This window comes from Hypanus sabinus, chromosome 9 (genome assembly GCF_030144855.1).
Source record: "Hypanus sabinus isolate sHypSab1 chromosome 9, sHypSab1.hap1, whole genome shotgun sequence".
Taxonomy (NCBI): Eukaryota; Metazoa; Chordata; class Chondrichthyes; order Myliobatiformes; family Dasyatidae; genus Hypanus; species Hypanus sabinus.
Window position 1 is genome coordinate 67,404,338 of NC_082714.1, and position 22,018 is coordinate 67,426,355.

At 43.0% G+C, this 22,018-nt stretch overlaps 1 protein-coding gene across 4 annotated transcripts in view; it reads right to left on the reverse strand.

Annotated features, from left to right (window-relative positions):
- Nucleotides 1-22,018, reverse strand: part of srebf1 (sterol regulatory element binding transcription factor 1) — an 87,293-nt gene that overhangs the window by 21,233 nt on the left and 44,042 nt on the right. For 3 of the 4 annotated variants that reach the window (XM_059979832.1, XM_059979834.1, XM_059979835.1), the window contains 6 exons: nucleotides 17,468-17,636; nucleotides 16,403-16,511; nucleotides 8,076-8,159; nucleotides 5,246-5,355; nucleotides 3,333-3,465; nucleotides 706-868 (listed from right to left, as the gene is read on the reverse strand). In XM_059979832.1, the coding sequence (XP_059835815.1) occupies nucleotides 706-868; nucleotides 3,333-3,465; nucleotides 5,246-5,355; nucleotides 8,076-8,159; nucleotides 16,403-16,511; nucleotides 17,468-17,636 (768 nt within the window). The remainder of the gene's footprint in view (nucleotides 1-705; nucleotides 869-3,332; nucleotides 3,466-5,245; nucleotides 5,356-8,075; nucleotides 8,160-16,402; nucleotides 16,512-17,467; nucleotides 17,637-22,018) is intronic. The other variant, XM_059979833.1, reaches the window with a different exon arrangement.

Sequence of the window (22,018 nt, forward strand, 5' to 3'; positions counted from 1 at the left end):
CTATGGGTAACCTTAGTTAATTTCTAATGTAAGGACATGTTTAGCACAGCTTTGTGGGCTGAAGGGTCTGTATTGTGCTGTAGGTTTTCTGTTTCTAAAACAAGTACAGGATATTAGGGCTCAAGTACTTTATTCTGCAAGTGTTTCCTCCCCCATTAAACACTCTTTTAACACTTTCCTCTCTAAACTCATCAACACAATAAAAGCATTCACCTCTTAAAACCAAATGCAAGCTGTTTAAAGACCTGAATTGAAAGGTGATGAGCACAGGCTGCAACGCCTCGCAGTAGGGAGCAGGGAAGATTACAAGGCTGAGTCACACTTGAGCAGTCTCTGATACCACTTGGCAGCCATCCAGCCAGCAGCTTTTGCAATTTAGGAATAAAAGTACATTCCCACCCCCCCCCCCCCCCCACACACACAAATAAAACATGAAAAAGAAAAATGTTAACTATTTATTCACTTTTAAGGAGGTCATTCTGAATTTTTGAGTCAAATGGCTTAATTAGAGATAGAGCTAATGAGTACATCTCATTTCTCGTAGGATATATGGGGAGCAAACATCAAGGTTTCTCCGACTTCAATGGTAACTATTCTGTTCATCATAATGGACAGCATCGGTAGTGGGATCAGCAGTTGTTCCAATTTTACTGTACTCATCCATCTGACACATGTTAGCAGCCAGAGGTTCCCTTCTCTCCATACCTTATCAATACTGTTGCTGGTGGAGGATGCCATATTGAGACTGTCCCTCAGGTACCCACTGGCCTTTTCACAGTGCAAGAGGCTCATCTGGCTGCCATCCTGCTTCCCCAAAATGGCACGCGCAGCTTTGAATGCGAACAGCGCTGCTCTTGGCAACTGGCTCCTGCAAGAAGTGAGCATTTAAAAATCAGGTGAGGTGGCAAAACAATCACTAATGCGAATAAACTGTTGGAAACTGCATTTCATTTACCTTTCCATCTGGTGTGAGTAGTCCACAAAAAATGTACAGATTAAATCCTCAAATGCTTAACTCTCTATCTTGAACAAGATTCAAACTCCATAACTAACCTGATGGGAACTGTTAAATGGGAAATGTTTCCAATTAAAGATCTTTCATTCCCACTAGCTATTATTTCACCCCGTGTTTCATTTTTGCTCTAATTTTTTATGTAAAAGGACCTCAGTAGTTATTTTTCTCGAGGATACCAGGTAAATGAAGGCAAAATTCTAGTTTCCCAACATGGCTCAGATCTCTTGTGCTTTAACCTGGAACTGCCTACCATATGGGACCTTGACAAAATTCTTAGTGATTTTAATATGAGGGGTGATTGATAAGTTCGTGGCCTAAGGTAGAAGGAGTCAATTTTAGAAAACCTAGCACATTTATTTTTCAACATAGTCCCCTCCTACATTTACACACTTAGTCCAGTGGTTGTGGAGCATACGGATCTTGGACCTCCAGCAAGTGTCCACAGGAGGGGTGATTGATAAGTTTGTGACCTAAGGTAGAAGGAGATGAGTTATTAACTTCAAACTTTCTGCCTAATCACTCAGAGTTAACCTGCATGTGCATGTAATGAGAGCTGTATAACTCATCTCATAAGTGTGTAAATGTAGGAGGAAACTATGTTGAAAAATAAGTGTGCTAGGTTTCCTAAAATTGACTCATTTTACCTTAGGCCACAAACTTATCAATCACTCTTGTATAAACCACATTTACTGCTTTGCTTTCATTAATTTTCAAGAATCTCACTGTTCCATTTGCTTTATTATCTGCCACCTAAAAAAATGCACTACAATTCACCAAGGGTTTTTTTTCTGCCAGGATGTACTCTTGGGCCATCAGAAGGATAAGGGCAACAGGTGCAAGGCAATAGCAAACTACCCTTTTGTTTTGACTAGACAACCATTGCAATTCCTGGATAAAATCTGAGAACTTCCTAGCACAGCACAAGTACCACAAAGAATGCTGATGTCCACGAAGGCTTTATACCACCGATTTAATGGATGAACAATTAAAAGCTAAGAAACAGATGCTGCAATGGGGCTCATAGCTCAAGTCCTCTTCTTTGTTAAATAAGACCGACTGATTTTTGGCTCGTATCTGTGCTTCAACATCCCCATATTCTTCGTGTCCAGAAACAATTAATAATTAATCTCAATCTTGAACATACACAGCCCTGTGAAGTAGGGAATTCTAAGGATTCTCCCCAGCTGAAAGAGGAGATCACTTGGCATTTAGCCTGCAAATGTCTGACAAAATTCTGTTAATCCAATTGGGAAAACCCATCATTCTTCTAAATACAGGCTAAATACCTCCATATTGCCGGGGCTGTGGGGGTTGGTGATGGCTGTTCCTAGAAAATGGTTCTTTTTGAGGTTTTCTATAATAATGGCATGCAGCAAAAAGAAAATGAGAGTTAACAAAAAGTATACAGTATTATTTTTTATTTACTCCCCACCCTTCCTCCTCCACTACACTGAGAAAAAATTATTGCGTACCTCAAATATATGGGTAGTGATTTGCAAGTTATGGTGAATTTGTATAACCCAATCTGCCTGTTGTATAACCAACCTTTCCTCAGATCATACCAGGAATTAACTTAATGGATTAATGTTGCACCCACACCAAGGCAAGTGTTAGGCAGAGGAAGTAAATGCTGGCCTTATTAAACACACCCATGTCCTGTGAATAAACAAAGCAGAAACAAGATCTTGATGTCCCTCTGCACAGTGATCAGTCATCTAGAAATCTGATCATATTCTGAACAGAAAACTTGAGGGAAATCCCCAGTGGCCTTCCCCACTGCTTCCCAAAAACCTCAGCTCAATGTGAGAAAATTAAACAATCCCAACATTAACACTTCAACTCCAGCACTAGATGAAATGTTAACATAAGATTATAAATTTAAGCGCACGCACATGTGCATGGGTATGTGTATGTAAGTGTGTGCTTATGCACTTATTTGAGTTCGTGGCTTTGGCATCACACGTGTGCACTAATACTAGACCTTACAGTATTGGAGCCATTATTCAAAAATCAGATTAAAAGCAATAAACAATCTGCTGGAAGAACTCTGCATGTCGACAGGCACCTGTGCAAATAAAGGAACTGTCATTTTTTTTGGTTAAGAACTTCTCGTATCAACCTGAAACATTGTCAATTCCTTTCCTCCCTCAGATGCCGTTCCACCAGATTGTTGCCCCAGATTCCAGCGTCTGTAGCCTCTTGAATTCCCAATTTATCAGTGTTGCTTACCTTACAATACTCTTGGTTAAAATAACATGGTTCAATGCATATGTTACAGAAGAAGTTCTCTGGAGTGAATCTGGGCAATAGCACTTACTCAGTTGCGTGCAGAAGCTTTGGCATGCACTCCACCACAGGATACAGACGCTCTGCTGCCTCGCCATCACCATGCAACCAGTTGATGGCAACAACAATCATGGAAGCCCACCACTTTGCTACTGGATCAGTACCTATGCATAAAATAGTAAAAAGCATAAAAATCATACATATGGGAAGGTGAAAGATTTATTACAGCTTGTGCAGAATTGTGAGATCTCACGGAAGCAATGACTGCCATCCATGTTCTGACTTGACATGCATCTCCTGCTCGTCAAAGAAGACATCAGGAGTAGTGATTGTTATCACCAAGGATCAAACAGCCTCTCACACTGACAGTCAGGGATCACAGATAAAGCACAGCTTCTTGGCAAAGCCGAAGAGATCACTGGCACTGTTACAAATTAAATGTCCTAATACACGAGCAAAATCCTGCATATACCGGAAACCTAGAATAAAAACACAAAGTACTGGAAATAGGTGGCCTGTCTGGCGGGGAGAACAGAAGTGGTGTAACTGGTCAACTAGGTTTCGTCAGAACTGTCCTTAGTGGATAAAATACTGCAGGTTTAGGAAGTGAGGATATGGGTTAAGAGGTGGAACCACCCGGCAGATTGTGATGAATAAATCTGGAAACCATGAAGCCAAGCAGATGGGGCCAGTTGGACCAGGACCTTTGAACAATGAATTCACTGTCTGGTGTGAACACTCTCCACCAAAGGAATAACTACAAAAACAAAACTGGAAAGGATCAACACATTATTTTTCAGAGTTAAAGGAAGTTGTTCAGCCCACTGAGTCTATGCAATCCCATTTCCCCATTCATTTTCAGCTATCGGCACAGCAGCACAGCAGTTGGCGCCTTGCTTTACAAGTGCCAGCCGGCGATCAACAATTGGGGTTCAATTCCTGAGCTGTCTGTAAGGAGTCTGTACACTCTCCCCGTGATTGCATAGGTTTTCGGTGGGCGCTCCAGTTTCTCCCACATTCCAAAGGTGTACAGATTAGGGTCACTGAGTTCTGGGAATGCTATGTTGGTGGCAACACTTCCAGGCTGCTAAGCACAAACTTCACTGATTTGACACAAACATGTATTTCATTGTATGTTTCAACATACAAGTGACAAACCTTTACGTTTACTAATCTTTACGTTTATTCGCGGTCACATGTTCATGAACTACACTGAATTCTCCTGCCAACCACCTACACTAGCGGTAATTTGCAGCAGTGAATTAACCTACAGGTATGTGATGAAGATACGAGAGGGAACTTGAGTAGCCAGGGGGAAAACCACACTGTCAAAGGCAGAAAGTGCTAACAGCACACTTGCTGCCAAAGGTCGGGATCAAATCCTGGACATTAGCGAGTGCCATGGAAGCACTATCTGCCACAACACTGTGTCACCCTATTCCACAGCCATAGCATTTTGGACATGGAATTCACTGACACGCAGAAGAGGTCTGATGAACCAAGACCATAATGTATGTGCGTAGGGAGAGGTGTCCAAAGGTAAGTGTAAAGTTTGGGAGAAATATAATCAGGAAAAAGTAAAGGGAAAAGAGATCTGGGCCTGGGTTTGAATTCAAGGATTATTGTGGTTTGTAATCTGTGAATAAATTACATCATCAAATGCAGTGAAGGATGAAGCGTAACTGCAGATCACATCAACAATGAGTACTGAGCTTGACAGCTGGGATAGAGGCCAAGAGCTTACAGTAAATATGGTTCTCAGATGAAAAACTGTCTAGTCAGGGTTAGATCCAAATTTAAAAAGCAAATGTTTAATTAGAAATATCACTGATCTTAAACATTAACTCCATATTTCTATCCTGATTTGCAACAGTGGAATAAATGAAATCCTAATCTGAGTGATACAATAGCTAAGAAGTGCATTAAGAATAAACAGGGTCTGACCGGTGACAGTCGCCATACTCGAGCCAATAGCAAAGGTTTGTGTGGTGACAGCAGCAGCGTCGGAACAACTATTCAGCAGCTGTAAATACTCAAGAGCATCTGAGAACTCTCTGCAACAGAAAATCAGTAAAAGGAGAATAGGTATCTGTAACATTCTCCAAGATCACAATTTAATACATTTGCAAGATTGCTTAATTATTGCATAATAGACTTAATAGCTGAATTTCTATAATACAGAAAATCAGATACTATAATAAATGAAAAATGCCAGGAATCAAAACAATGCACAGTTCCCTTCAATACTCTTTTCCTCTACTATACCCTGGACTGAGTAACAAATAAACCACATGGTACCTTAATACAAGCTCTGAAAGCAGAACTCCCCAAGGTTTAACACCAACATACTCAACATAAAGCTGGGTTTGAAAGGTCTGACCCTTTCCTGATACTGCTGCTGTATTCATTGATCTCACCATGATAGAAAAGTAGACCAGAGCTGGTCTTTATACCCCTACAATCAACCAAACAAGCCCAGCCTCTCACCAATACTGCATGTAAACCTCAACTGATACACCAATGCACTGAATTATGTGGAAACAGTTCCAACAAAATTAGCAGCTCCCTCCCAATATATGAATTCTTCACATTTGAGCCCTGTCTACACACACTGATAGATAATTTAACTAGAACTAATGGTCATCTTTCTAAATCTAAGAAATAAGACCATTAGATATAGGAGCAGAATTAGGTCATTTGGCCCAATGAGTCTGCTCTGTCGTTTCATCATGGCTGATCTATTTTCCTCTCAGCCCCAATATAAGTAGACCATTTGGCCCTTCGAGCATGCACCGCCATTTTGAGATCATGGCTGATCATCTACCATCAATACCCGGTTCCTGCCTTGTCCCCATATCCCTTGATTCCCCTATCCCTGCCTTGTCCCCATATCCCTTGATTCCCCTATCCCTGCCTTGTCCTTATATCCCTTGATTCCCCTATCCATAAGATACCTATCTAGCTCCTCCTTGAAAGCATCCAGAGAATTGGCCTCCACTGTTCCCATAACTGTTCATGCCCTGACCAATCAAGAACCTATCAACCTCCCTTAAGTATACCCAATGATTTGCCTGTGGCAATAAATTCTATAGGTTCACCACTCTTTGGCTAAAGAAATTCCTCCTCATCTGTGTTTTAAATGGACACCCCTCTATTCTGAGGCCACATCCCCTTGTCTGAGACAATAAAGGAAATAAATTTTCCACATCCACTCTATTGAGGCCTTTCAGCATTCCATAGGTTTCAATAAAACTCCACCCCCCCATTCTTCTGAATTATAGTGAATACAGGTCTGAGCCATCAAACGCTCTTTATATGCCTTTCAATCCCAGAATCATTTTCCTGAACCTCCTTTGAATCCTCTCCAACATTAGCCCAAAACTGCTCACAAATACTCCATGTGAGACCTCACCAGTGTCTTATAAAGTCTCTTTGCACCTCAACAATTCAAGAACAGCTTCTTTCCCTCTGCCATCCAATTTCTGAATGGACATTGAACTCTTGAACATTTCCTCACTACTTTTTTTTACTTTAACAATACTTATTTAATTTCACACACACACGGGACACACACATGCAAATATATATTTAATATAATTCACATTTTTTATATTATTATGCTGTTGCCCTTAAGGCATTCGTTTAGTTCATTATATTTTCGCTTTAGTAATTCATTTGTAATTGTTTTCTAGTTAAAGTTAAGGTTGTTGATAATAAATTTGTTGTCTGTGATAATATTGCGGCATGCGATGACATCACACCCGGTTTCGCTGCGTCCTGTGGGAAAATACCGGTTTGGAGAAACGGGAAGGTGGGGGCTTGTGTGTACAGGATCAGCGTGAGAAAATGTTTCTACGCACTAGAAACATCATAGAAGCAACACCTTTTCACCATACGTTAATGTGGAAGAGTGAACAGTACTGTGATCGCACCTCATTGACTCCGGTTTATACTTCGTGTTTAATTCAGAGTTTTTACACCTGTGCAAGAATACTACAGTGAAAAGGCGGCATTACCAGGTGTTTCAAGTGCTACAATGGCATCGCGATCCAGCGTCAAGTCGTTGCCATTAAGCGTCAGGAGCAGTAGGGCATCAACAAATAAAACTGCCCAAGCAAGAGCTAAAGCAGAAACAGCTAAGGCGCAAGTGTCATACGCTGAACAGGTAGCAAAACTGAAAATGGAAAAGGCTGCCAGAGAAGCCGAAAACCAGTTGGAAAGGGTAAGGACAGAAGCAGAGTTAGATGTGCTGACGCTACACCGAGAGGCCGAAGCTGCCATGGTGGAAGCAGAGATATTAGAAAATGCTGAAGAAATCCATGTTCTGGAAGAAGTAAAATCTACTTCAGAAAGGACCAGATTGGAACGCACAAGCGACTACGTCCGATCTCAAATGGTCTTGAAGAGTCGTTCCTCCTCTCCATACTTATTTGTTAACGTCCCATTTCATGAGGAGTCAAAGAGAAGTTTAATTGCATCACATCCATCTGAGGAAGACAATTTACCCTTGCAACTTCGCGACAAATTCAAGAATGAAAGGGCTGATGACAAATACTTCTCGACACCAAACTTACCAGATTTGGTGAGAGAAGAGGCAAAGGCTGAATTCAGAACAGCAAATCCCATAACAAATGTACACCCTCAGTCATATACCCGCTGACATATTCCCCCAGCCAGCATTCCACTTGCAGTTGAACCCATGGCACAGTATTTAGCACGACAAGATCTCGTCACTCTAGGACTATACCAGCTTGATGATAAGCCTGAAAATTACCGTGCATGGTACTCCTCATTCGCCAACGCTATCCATGGAGTCCAGCTCGGAGCAACCCAGGAGTTGGATTTTATGACAAAATGGCTGGGAAAAGAATCATGTGAACAGGTGAGACACATACGTTCAGTGTACATCAACAACCCCAAGCTAGCCTTACGCAAAGCATGAAAGAGTCTTTGGGAGTGCTATGCGGCCCCTGAAATGATTGAAATGGCACTATTTCGACGCCTGGAAAATTTTCCTAAGGTGTCAGCCAAAGACCACACTAAGTTAAGAGAGCTCGGAGATCTACTCATGGAGATTGAAGGCGCTAAAGAAGATGGCTATTTAACTGGCCTGTCATATTTAGATACTTCATACGGAATTAGACCAACCGTGGACAAACTTCCATTTGGGCTGCAGGAAAGGTGGGTGTCTGTTGGCTCAGAGTAGAAGGAAAAGAACGGTGGTCGATTTCCTCCCTTTGAGTATTTCACTAGGTTTGTGTGCAAGGAGGCAAAGAATCAAAACGACCCTAGCTTCATGAGTCAAGGTAGCAGTACAATTCACACCAAGCCAGTCAAAACCACTTCGAATAATTTTAACATCAATAAACCTGTTTCAGTGTGTAAAACTGAAGTCTCTCCAACCAACAACGACCCTAGCAAGAATTGTCCATTGCACAACAAACCCCACCCCCTCAAAAAATGCAGAACGTTTAGGAAAAAACCCCTTGACAAGAGGATGGCCCTTCTCAAGGAGAAAAGAATATGTTTTAAATGCTGTTCCTCAACCTCTCACCTTGCTAGAGAGTGTACAATCCCTGTGAAGTGCTTGGAATGTAATAGCACTAATCACGATGGGGCCATGCATCCCGGCCCATTACCACAAACTGACAAAGTTCCTTCACTCTCACAAGAGGACGGCGGGGAGGGAGAGGCTCACTCCAAGACAACTGTTGTCAGCTCGAGCTGCACAGAAGTTTGCGGTCAAGGTCAGTCAAGCCGTTCTTGTTCAAAGATCTGCCTCACTAAGGTGTACCTTACGGGAGCCAAAGACAAGGCCATCAAAGCCTATGTAATTCTGGATGACCAGAGCAATCACTCACTAGTCAGACCAGAGTTCTTTGATTTGTTTAAGGTAGAGAGTAATCAGTTCCCATACTACATTAGAACTTGCTCAGGCAGCGTAGAAAGATATGGAAGGAAGGCAGAAGGCTTCCAGCTTGTGTTGCTGGATGGTAAAGTTGTCATCTGTCTCCCTCTGCTCTTATAGAGTGTAATGAAATTTTGAATAACCGCACCGAGATCCTGACGCCAAGTGCAGTGCTACACCAGCCACATCTTTAAGCACATCCCAGAACTGGCTCCAAAAGCAGAAATACTCCTGCTACTAGGAAGAGACGTTCTCCAGGTGCACAAGGTCAGGCAGCAGGTCAATGGACCACACAACACCCCCTTTGCCCAACGCCTGGATCTGGGCTGGGTGGTGATAGGAGGTGTGCCTTGGCAACGTACACAAACCGACAGTTAACACACTCAAGACCAATGTGCTAGAGAGTGGCCTCCATTCAATTTTTCAACCCTGCACAAGCTTCATCTGTATCAAGGAAGCACGACAGGGCTTTAACAAGTGTACTAAAGTAATTGACAAGACACTGGGACAGTCAGTCTTCGCTCAAACTGAGCATGATAATAAACTTGCTCCATCAGCACAAGACGCCATCTTCTTAAAAATAATGGATACCATCTTCAGAGATGAAGCAAATAACTGGGTCACCCCACTACCTTTCAGAGAACCATGCCTGCGCTTGCCAAACAAAGAGCAGGCAGTCAAGCGGTTCACATCTTTGCAAAAAATCCCGAAAAGGAAACCTGAGATGCAGCAACAATACGTAGCATTCATGGAGATCTTCGCTAATGGACATGCTGAAGTAGCACCGCCACTGAGGGAAGGCGAGGAGTGCTGGTACCTCCTAACGTTTGGTGTTTACCACCACAGCAGCCCGATCAAATCAGGGCGGTCTTTGACTCTAGTGCTCAGTGCGCTAGTATCTTCCTTAATGACGTGCTCCTCACAGGCCCCGACCTCAACAATACCCTTCTCAGGGTACTGCTGCGCTTCCGGAAGGAGAAGGTCATAATCTTAGCAGACATTCAGCAGATGTTCCATTGCTTCTTAGTACAGGAAGTCTATCGCAATTTCCTCCGTTTCTTATGGTACAAGGACAATGACATTAACAAGGAAGTCATTGAGTACCGGATGAAAGTCCACGTTTTTGGCAATAGTCCATCACCTGCCGTGGCCATCTATGGGCTGCGAAGAGCCATCAGAGAGGGCGCACAGGAGCACGGCGATGACACCTTTAAGTTTGTAGAAAGGCACTTTTATGTCGATGATGGCTTGATATCGCTACAGAAAGAAGACAAAGCGATCGATCTGCTCCGACGTACACAAGCCTCGCTTGCTGAGTCAAACCTCCACTTGCACAAGTTGGCATCAAACTGTCAGGCAGTAATGTTGGGATCCTCTTCAGTTTGCGTATCAGGAGAAGGTGGGAGTGGAGGATGCTATCACGTACTTGCTGCACAAATCCCTCTCTCACCTGGACAGGGTCAGTCGTGCTGTGAGGATTACATTCCTGGACTACTCTAGTGCCTTTAACACCATCCAGCCCAGGATCTTAAGGCACAAACTAACGGAGATGGGAGTAGACTCACACATGGTGGCTTGGATAACGGACTACTTGACAGACAGACCTCAGTATGTGCGGTTGGGAGACTGTAGGTCTGACACGGGGGTCAGCAGCACAGGAGCGCCGCAGGGGACCGTGCTTTCTCCGGTCCTGTTCACCCTGTACACATCAGACTTCCAATATAACTCGGAGTCCTGCCATGTGCAGAAGTTCGCTGATGACACGGCCATTGTGGGGTGTGTCAAGAATGGTCAGGAGGAAGAGTATAGGAAACTGATACAGGACTTTGTGATATGGTGCAACTCAAACTACCTGCGTCTCAATATCACCAAGACCAACGAGATGGTGGTGGACTTTAGGAGATCTAGGCCTCATATGGAGCCAGTGATCATTAATGGAGAATGTGTGGAGCAGGATAAGACCTACAAGTATCTGGGAGTGCAGTTAGACGAGAAGCTAGACTGGACTGCCAACACAGATGCCCGGTGCAGGAAGGCACAGAGTCGACCGTACTTCCTCAGAAGGCTGGCGTCATTCAATGTTTGTAGTGAGATGATGAAGATGCTCTATCGGTCAGTTGTGGAGAGCGCCCTCTTCTTTGTGGTGGCGTGTTGGGGAGGCAGCATTAAGAAGAGGGACGCCTCACGTCTTAATAAGCTGGTAAGGAAGGTGGGCTCTGTTGTGGGCACAGAACTGGACAGTATGACATCAGTGGCAGAGCGGAGGGCACTGAGTAGGCTATGGTCAATCATGGAAAACCCTGAACATCCTTTGCACAGCACCATCCAGAGACAGAGAAGCAGCTTCAGCGGCAGGTTGCTGTCAATGCAGTGCTCTTCAGACAGGATGAAGAGATCATTACTCCCCAATGCCATTTGGCTCTACAATTCAACCACCAGGGGCAAGACATGTTAAAGTGCCGGGGTTAGGACTGAGCTTAAGTTGACACTCAATGCACTTTAGTAAACTATTTAAGAGCTTTTTAAAAGCTATTTATTAATGCTTTTTGGGAGGGTGATTTTAGATGCATATCATATTTATACTGAGTTAAATACTGTATTTGTAATTAGTTTTGTAATAAGTGTATGGGACACTGGAAAAATGTTGAATTTCCCCTTGGGGATGAATAAAGTATCTATCTATCTAATGGAGGCCTTTCCACACGATGACTGTGCTCCAGCAATCAAAGACCTAGATTTAGATGGAGAAACCATACTCACACAAAGGAGTTTGGGCCTCCTTTGGGAGATTACAACTGACACATTCACATTCTCCGTGCCGACCGTGATCAAGCTATTCACCCGCCGTGGAGTTCTCTCCACTGTCAACAGTGTTTTCGATCCCTTGGGTCTACTGGCACCAGTTACGATCCAGGGAAGAGCCCTTCTCAGAGAACTTACCTCTGAGCTCTCCAACTGGGATACTCCTCTACCAGAAGACAAGCTAAACAGACGGGATGCTTGGAGAGATTCACTTCAAGATCTAAAATAGCTTCATATCCCACGTAGGTACACTGCGGACGAATTGGCCCAGACAAACAAAGTCATCCTTAAAGCAACTCAAACAGCAGCTTTTGCAAGGGAGTTTTCGGCCCTCCAAGTTAATAAATCAATACCAAAGGACAGCCCTTTGAGGAAACTCAACCCGATCCTGAAGAACTATCTCATTTGCATTGGAGGCTGGCTAATACACTCTTGCCTTTCAGCTGCAGAAAAGAGCCCAGTAATCCTGCCCAAAGATAGCCATGTGTCCTTACTGCTTACTCGCCATCACCATGAACAGGTAAGGCATTAGGGCCGTCACCTGACGGAAGGAGCAATCAGGGCAGCGGGACTGTGGATCTTGGGAGGTAAAACACTGATCAATTCAGTACTTCACAGATGTGTAACCTGCAAGAAACTGAGAGGGAAGATGGAAGCTCAATGTATGGCGGACCTCCCACCGGAACGCCTTGAAGCCTGCCCTCCTTTTACATATGTAGGGCTCGATTTATTTGGTCCGTGGACTATCACCACTGGACGCACCAGAGGAGGACAAGCAGAGAGCAAACAGTGGGCCATCATGTTTAGCTGCACAAGTTCAAAAGCGGTACACATTTAAGTCATCGAATCTTTGGATACATCCAGCTGCATTAATGCTCTCAGGCACTTCTTTGCGCTAAGAGGCCCTGCAAAACAGTTAAGGTCTGATTGCGGCATGAACTTTGTTGGAGCGTCCAAGGAGCTCGGGATGGACAAGACGGTGCAAAGGTACCTCAGTAAGCAGGGATGCAACTGGGAGTTCAATACACCACACGCCTCTCACTTGGGAGGCTCATGGGAGTGGATGATAGTTATTGCCAGAAGGATCCTTGATTCAATGTTTCTGCAGCAACGCACCTGACTGACCCACGAAGTACTGTGCACACTAATGGCAGAGGTCACAGCCATTATAAATGCATGACCACTCCTACCTGTCTCTTCTGACCCGGAAAGCCCCTTCATACTCTCGCCACTAGTGCTCCTTACGCAGAAGGCAGGAGTTCCCCCTCCACCTGGGGACTTCTCAGATAAGGATTTGTACACAAAGCAATGGAGACAGGTTCAGGCTCTCGCAAATCAGTTCTGGTCTCGTTGGAGACATGAATATCTACTTTTGTTGCAACACAGACAGAAGTGGACAGAACCTCGCAGGAATCTTCAATTTGCAGATTTAGTCCTGCTCAGGGACAAGCAGATCACCTGCAACTGCTGGCCAATGGCCAGAACCACTGCCACATTCCCTGATAGGGATGGACATGTCAGGAAGGTTGAGCTGAAAACTTCTGACCAAGGTGATGTGAAAACTTATCAAAGGCCAGTTGCAGGAGTCGTTCTACTTCTACCTAAGGACTGATTTAGAGACTGAAGTTTGTATTATGTTCATAGTGACCTCACAAAGGTCAGGTGGGGAGTGTGTTGCCCTTAAGGCATTCGCTTTATTAATTTGTTTGTAATTGTTTTCTAGTTAAAGTTAAGGTTGTTGATAATAAATTTGTTGTCTGTGATATATTGCGGCATGCGATGACGTCACACCCGGTTTCGCTGCGTCCTGTGGGAAAATACCAGTTTGGAGAAACAGGAAGGAGGGGGCTTGTGTGTACAGGATCAGTGCGAGAAAAGTTTTCTTTCTACACACTAGAAACACCATAGAAGCAATGCCCTTTCACCATACATTAATGTGGAAGAGTAAACAGTAAATGGTTAATCTTACTGGGATCGCGCCTCATTGACTCCGGTTTATACTTTGTGTTTAATTCAGAGTTTTTACACCTGTGCGAGAACACTACATATGTATTGCATTGTACTGCTGCTGCAAAGATAACACATTTCACAACATATGCTGGTGATATTCAATCTGATTCTGATTATTTTTGAACCCCTCCATTTAGAAAATAGTCCATATTTTTATTTCTACTACCAAAGTGCATGACCAAACACTTCCTGACACTGTATTCCATGTGCCACTTCTTTGCTCAGTTTTCTAAGTCCTTCTGCAGCCTCTCTGCTTTCTCAGCACTACCTGCCCCTTCACCTGTCTTTATATTGTCTGCATACTTGGCCACAAATCATCAAGTCACTGATATATAATGTAAAAGCAGCGGTCCTAACACTGCTGTTGAACACCCCAGTCATGGGCAGCCAACCAGTAAAGGCTTCCTTTATTCCCACTCTGCCTCCTGCCAATAAGCCAAATCTCTACCAATGCTAGAATCTTTCCTGTAATACCATGGTTCTTAATATATTAAGCACCCTCACGTGTGGCCTCCTGCTTGTTATTTCTTCAAGGAATTATAAAACGTGTGTCAGGCAAGATTTTCACTTGGGGAAACTCTCCAGATTTCAGCCCTTTTTATCATGTGCCTTCAAGTACCCTAGAGCCACATCCTTAACAATTGACTCCAATATCTTCCCAAACAATGAGGTCAGACTAACTGGGATATAATTTTCTTTCTCTGCCTCTCTCCCTTCTTGAAGAGGGGAGTGACATCTGCAATTTTCCAGTCTTCAGAAACTATGCTAGAATCTAGTGATTCTTGAAAGATCATTACCAATGTCTCCACGAACTCTTCAGCCACTGCTTTCAGAACCCTGGGTCTAGACTATTTGGTCCAGGTAATTTATCTACCTTCACTTTTCAATTTCCCAAGCACCATCTCCATAGTAATGGCAACTTCACTCACTTCTGCCTCCTGACACTCTCAAACTTCCAACATACCACTACTGTCTTTCACAGTGAAGACTGATGCAAAATTCTGATTCAGTTCATCTGCCATTTCCCTGTCCCTCATTGCTACTTCTCCAGCATCATTTTTCAACAGTCCAATATCCACTCTCGCCTCTCTTTTACACTTTACCTACCTGAAGAAAGTTCTGGCATCCTCTTTAATATTACTGGCTCACTTACCTTTTCCTTCTTTATGACTTTTTTTGGATGCCTTCTGTTGGCTGTAAAGACTTTAACTTCCCACTAATTTTTGCTCCATTATATGCCCTCTCTTTGGCTCTGACTTCTTTTGTCAGGCGTGGTTCTGTCATCCTGCCTTTAGAATACCTCTTCTTTGGGATGATTCTATTGTGCACCTTCTGAATTGCTCCCAGAAACTCCAGCCATTACTGCTTTACCGTCATGCATGCTTGTTTTCACCTTCCACTCAATTTTGGTTAAAATGCCTCTCATGCCTCTGGATTCCGTCTACTCCACTGTAATACTGATACATCTGACTTTAGCTTCTCCTTCTCAAATTGCAGGGTGAATTCTATCATATTATGAACACTTTTGCCCCCAAGGATTCCTTTATCTTAAGCTCTTTAATCAATTCTGGTTCATTGCACAAAACCCAATCCAGAATAGCTGACCCCTAGTGGGCTCAACCATGAGCTCCTCTAAATTGGGATCTTGGGATCCCCTACCAACCTGATATTGCTGTATTGAATTCCCCATGACTATCGTAGCATTACCCTTTTGACATGCATTTTCTATCTCCCCTTGCAATTTGTAGTCCACATCTTTGCTACTGTTTGGAGATCTGTAACAGGGTCTTTTTACCCTTGCAGTTTCATAGCTCTACCCACAACAATTCTACACCTTAGGATCCTGTCACTTCTTTCTAAGGATTTGATTTTATTTTTTACCAACACAGCCACACAAACCCTCTCTGCCTACCTGCCTGCCCTTTCAATACAGTGTGTATCCTTGAATGCTATGCTTCCAGCTGTAATTTTCATTCAGCCGTGACTCAGTGATGCCCACAGCATCATCCATGCCAATTTGTAACTATGCTACTAGTTCATCTACTTTGTTCAGTATACTGTGTGCATTCAAATATACCACCTTCAGTCCTGTATTCATCACTCTTTTCAATCTTGTTTTTTTACATTGCAACTCATTCTGTTGACCCCACCAACAGCCTACCTTTGCTAGCAGTCTCTTACACTCTGCTTGTTTGGAAACCAACTACCCCATTCTCAGCCTTCTCACTCCATTTCTCATCCCTCTGCCAAACCATTGACGTGTATGTTGAAAAATCTTAAAAGAGACTTTCCACATACTTTCCTTTATACATCCCTTCTTCAGACAGCATGTAACAGTGTACCATCCCAACAGATACAGCATCTCTAGTGACTGTACTCACCCTCCCTCTCCAGTCACTGGCTTGCCGTTCTCCGGTCTAGCAATGCAATATAATGCCTTTTCCAGCAAGTGTTCTCGGAAAGCTTGAGTTACCTGAGCCAATGGATCAACTAGGAAGAGAAGAAGAGTCTGCATCACTGTAGCAAAACCTGGCTGGTACGTCAAGCAAATACTTACAGTTGTGAGCCAAATCTTTCAGCATCCATCCTAAACTGCCCTCACCCTCTGCCACCAGTATTTGTTTGACACTTATTTATTTTCCTGTAGATTAGAGTCAATTTGCGTGGTTAGTGCTACTATATACAGTATTAGTAGAATCAGTGCTCAGATGGCAGTGATTTACAATTGATAAAAAATTGATAAAACCAACTCAGATAAAGCATCTGAACGTACTTTGTGCAAGTTTGTTGATGATACAAAGCTGGATAAGAAAGCAAGTTAGAAAAGGGGATGCAAATATATGCAGATGCATTGAATGATTAGTTAAGGTGCTATATTAAATATAATGTGGTAAAAATCCAATATTATCCAACTGTTCGGTATTCCTGATGTTTTGGCATTTGACTCATCAGGACTGTGACTGTAAGAGAATGAAAGGATCCAGGAAACAGATGGGAAAGAGGCAATACAGAGGATCATTTAGGATATTATTGAATTACAGAATTGGCCAATGAAGCCATAAGGCTCAAAAGTCTTATACTTTAAGGGATTCCCACCTTTTTTTATGCCATGGATACAGACCATTAACTGAGGGATCCGTGGACCCTGTGGAGCCCTTGCTTAAAAGCTACAGCAGCGATAACCAGCTACTCAATTCTGATCAGATGAAGAGAAAATACATTCTTCCATGTGCCCACATTCTAAGGTGAGCTGATAGAAAACTGCTGTGCCCATTCAACTTTAACCAAACACGAAGCAGGATTTTCAGAGAAGGAAGAAATGGGAGAAAACCCAGAGAGTAGCAACTGAAAAAAAAATAAAGTGCCTGGGTGTCATCATGTTCCCTCTATTATCATGAGTACCAGTATTACACCAAACTCTCTTCTGCCAATAAATGAACTGTTACCTGGGTTTCCAGTAACACTATAAATGCTGTCTTTATGAGTGCTTTTGACAGTCCAGTCCTCATCAACAAAGAATCTATGGCCCTGAGGGTGGCACAGCCATTTCATCGCGGGCGGTATGGTTCCACTCTGCGACAGACAGATCTGTCTGGCGCTGCTCAGGAAGATTCGCTGCAAGCAAAAGTAAATACTGAGGAAAATCAAAACCAAATTAACTAATAAAACAAGTGTTTAATAAAATGTTGTGTTACACTATCCTGAGTTAGCTCATCTTTATCAAGCAGTAGTATAGGATTCCTGTTCCTGATAACCATCCAAATAAGGCAGGCTTAGGCTGTGATATGGTTGTTTACATGAAGATCATCAGTCCCTACCCTCAACCCCACCTCAAAGTTACCGCAGTTAGAAGTAAGTGCAATTATAAACATTTCTCTCAATGTGTTAAACAGACATTGTTTTGACCTTAAGTGCTTCCATATCAGACAAACTTGCTAGCTTCCAGCCACTTGTCATTTTAAATTATTGTGTCCTTAAGAAAATATACCCCAGTATATAATGCTTTCAGCAGGAACATTTAAAAAAAAATTATACGAGAAACTTTCATGAACCCAATATATTTCATTACATTTGTGTCCAAATATTATAAACTAAGAGAATATAAGACTAGAATCTTTCAAATATTATTTCTTTAACTAATTTGCTGGCACATGGGATTATTTACTAAAATACTTCACTGTTGAGCCACTTGTTGCAGAGTTGTCTTGATAATTCCCAAGTTCCAAAGATTAATAGAAAAATCACATTATAGGTATCTGCATTGTGAGAAAGCTGAAATGGACAGACAGCTTCAATGGTCTTTTTGCAACACTGAAATAGTTAACAAGTGATAGCAGTAGCACAAGTCTAGAGGTGCTCTCTGTAGGGAGCACATCTGGCACTCAACAACAATCAGTGGGTTTATGGGAGAAATGACTGCTCACCTGATACAATGACATACAACAAAAGGATCAAAATAGATCTAACCATACTTTTGTGCTTCTTGTGTGGAAGTATCATAAGATAGGAAGCAAAACTATTAATCTGAATAAAACAAGAGCTTTCAAGTGCACTCTACCTCCGTCCACTGGACAGGAACAGCAAAGCACAGATAGCCAATTGAAGTTATGGAGGGATGATCCACTCTTTGAGACAACCAGAAAGCTCAATTAATCTGCTATCATTTGAATTTACTTTCCATAAATGGGAAACAAGAACTTGGGCAGTGGTGGACAGCAGGTTCTGTTAGAAGAGTTAGAACATAAGTACATAAGAAATAGGAACAGGAGTAGGCCATCTGGCCCATCGAGCCTGCCCCGCCATTCAATAAAATCATGGCTGATCTGTCAGTAAACTCAGTTCCATCTACCTGTCTTTTCCCCATAACCCTTAATTCCCCTACTATTTAAAAGTCTATCTAACTGTACTTTAAATGTATTTAGTGAAGAAACCTCAACTGCTTCCCTAGGCAGAGAATTCCACAGATTCATCACTCTCTGGGAAAAACTATTTCTCCCCATCTCCGTCCTAAATCTTCTCCCCTGAATCTTGAGGCAATGTCTCCTAGTTCTAGTCTCACCTACCAATGGAAACAACTTTCCTACTTCTATCTTATTTATCCCTTTCAAAATTTTGTATGTTTCTATAAGATCTCCTCTCATTCTTCTGAATTCCAGAGAGTATAGTCCCAGGCAACTCAATCTCTCTTCATAAGTTAACCCCTTCATCTCTGGAATCAACTGGGTGAACCTCCTCTGCACTGCCTCCAAAGCCAGTATGTCCTTCCTCAAGTATGGAAACAAGAACTGCACACAGTTCTCCAGGTGCGGCCTCACCAGTACCCGTATAGTTGCAGCATGACCTCCCTGCTCCTGAATTCAATCCCTCTAGCAATGAAGACCAACATTCAATTTGCCTTCTTGATAACCTGTTGTAAGCCAACTTTTTGCGATTCATGAACAAGCACTCCCAAGTCCCTCTACACAACAGCATGGTGCAATCTTGCACCATTTAAATAATAATCTGCTCTTCTATTATTCCTTCCAAAGTGGATGATCTTGCATTTACCAACATTGTATTTCATCTGCCAGACCCTGGCCCACTCACTTAACCTACCTATATGCCTCTGCAGACTCTCCACATCCTCTGTACAATTTGCTTTTCCAATCTGTTTGGTATCATTAGCAAATTTTGCTACGCTACACTCAGTCCCCTCTTCCAAATCATCAATGTAAATGGTAAACAGCTGCGGGCCCAGCACTGACCCCTATGCACCCTATTTACCATCAACTGCCAACCGGAGAAACACCCATTTATACAAATTCTCTGCCTTCTACAGGTTAACCAATCCACTATCCATGCCAATACATTTCCTCTGACTCCATGCATCTGTATCTTATTTATAAGTCTCTTGTGTGGCACCTTATTGAATGCTTTCTGGAATTCCAAGTATATGGCATCCACCTGTTCCCCTCTATCCACTGAACTCATTATGTCCTCAAAGAACTCCAGTAAGTTTGTCAAACAGAACCTGCCCTTTCTGAATCCATGCTGTGTCCGTCTAATGGAACCACTTCTTACTAAATGTTTCTTCTTTAATGACAGCTTCAAGCATTTTCCCGACTAAATATAGAAACATTTGAGTTGTCTGCTCCTATGTCCTTAATAATAGATTCTAATAGATTAGCAATACTGAGGAAATTGAGTTAACTAATCATAGTTCTCAACTGTTTAAAAGGGGAAGTCAAGTTGGAAAAAAAGAGGCAGGGAAAGAGGAATGGAATAATACAGAATTGATTAACAGATATACAGGGAGTAGAAAGAATAGAAATCACCTTTGGATGACATGGTGTAACTAGAAAGATGCTATGAAGATCAGTGCTTGGGCTTCAACTGTTTGTAATTAATGGTAGTGGTGCAGAGGAGTGAACTGAATCTGATATATCCAAATTTGTTTATAATAAGAAGCTTATGAGGAGGCAAAAAAAAATGCTTATATACGAGACCTGGTCCAATGTTTTTTTAAATTTGGTGTTAAATGGCATATGGACCTCCATATGCAAGCACGGTTGAACAGCAAAAATGGATTAAAAAAAATGAACTTCAACTGAAAGGTGACAGCAGTGCAATAAATCATGGGGTTTGCATCATCCCAAACCAGAACTCCATGTCAATTAGTTAACGCTCATAAAGCAAAAAATCTATAGATGCTGTAAATCTGAAATAAAAACAAAAAGAAAAAAAAACAGATCCACAATTCCAACAATGTGTTTTTCTTGCCTGTCCAGGTAGAACCATTGTCTCAGCTTGCTCCTGCCCCACCGAACTCATTTCTGCATACCTCGACACTGTTTTATCCCCCCTTGTTCAATCCCTTCCCACCAATGTTCGTGACACTTCTCATGCTTTGAATTTTTCCAATCATTTGAAGTTCCCTGGCCCCCACTGCCTTATTTTCACCATGAATGTCCAGTCCCTATATACCTCCACCCCCAACCAGGAAGGGCTCAAAGCTCTCCACGTCTTTTTGGATTCCACTTAACCAATTCCCCTCTACCACCACTCTACTCCGTCTAGCAGAATTGGTTCTTATTCTCAATAATTTCTCCTTTGGCTCCTCCCACTTCCTCCAAACCAAGGGTGTAGCCATGGGGACCCATATGGGTCCCATCTGTGCCTGCCTTTTTGTTGGCTTTGTGGAACAGTCCATGTTCCAAGTCTATACAGGTATCTGTCCCCTCTTTTCCTTCGCTACATCGACGACTGCATTGGCGCTGCTTCCTGCACACATGCTGAGCTCGTTGACTTCATTAACTTTGCCTCCAACTTTTACTCTGCACTCAAATTTACCTGGTCCATTTCTGACACCTCCCTCCCCTTTCTTGATCTTTCTGTCTCCATCTCTGGAGACAGCTTATCTACTGATATCTACTATAAGCCTACAGACTCTCACAGCTGCCTGGACTATTCCTGTTCCCACCCGTCTCTTGCAAAAATGCTATCCCCTTCTCACAATTCCTCCATCTCCGCCGCATTTGCTCTCAGGATGAGGCTTTTCATTCCAGGACGAAGGAGATGTCTTCCTTTTTTAAACAAAGGGGCTTCCCTTCTTCCACCATTAACTCTGCTCTCAAACACATCTCTCCCATTTCCCGCACATCTGCCCTCACCCCATTCGCCCGCCACCCCACTCGGGATAGGGTTCCCCTCGTCCTCGCCTACCACTCCACCAGCCTCCGGGTCCAATGTATAATTCTCTGTAACTTCCGCCACCTCCAATGAGATCCCACTACCAAGCACATCTTTCCCTCCCCCCTCCCTTTCTGCTTTCTGCAGGGATCGCTCCCTACCAGACTCCCTTGTCCATTCGTTCCCCCCATTCTATCCCACCGATCTCCCTCCTGGCACATATCCTTGTAAGCAGAACAAGTGCTACACCTGCCCTTACACTTCCTCCCTCACCACCATTCAGGGCCCCAGACAGTCCTTCCAGGTGAGGCGACACTTCACCTGTGAGT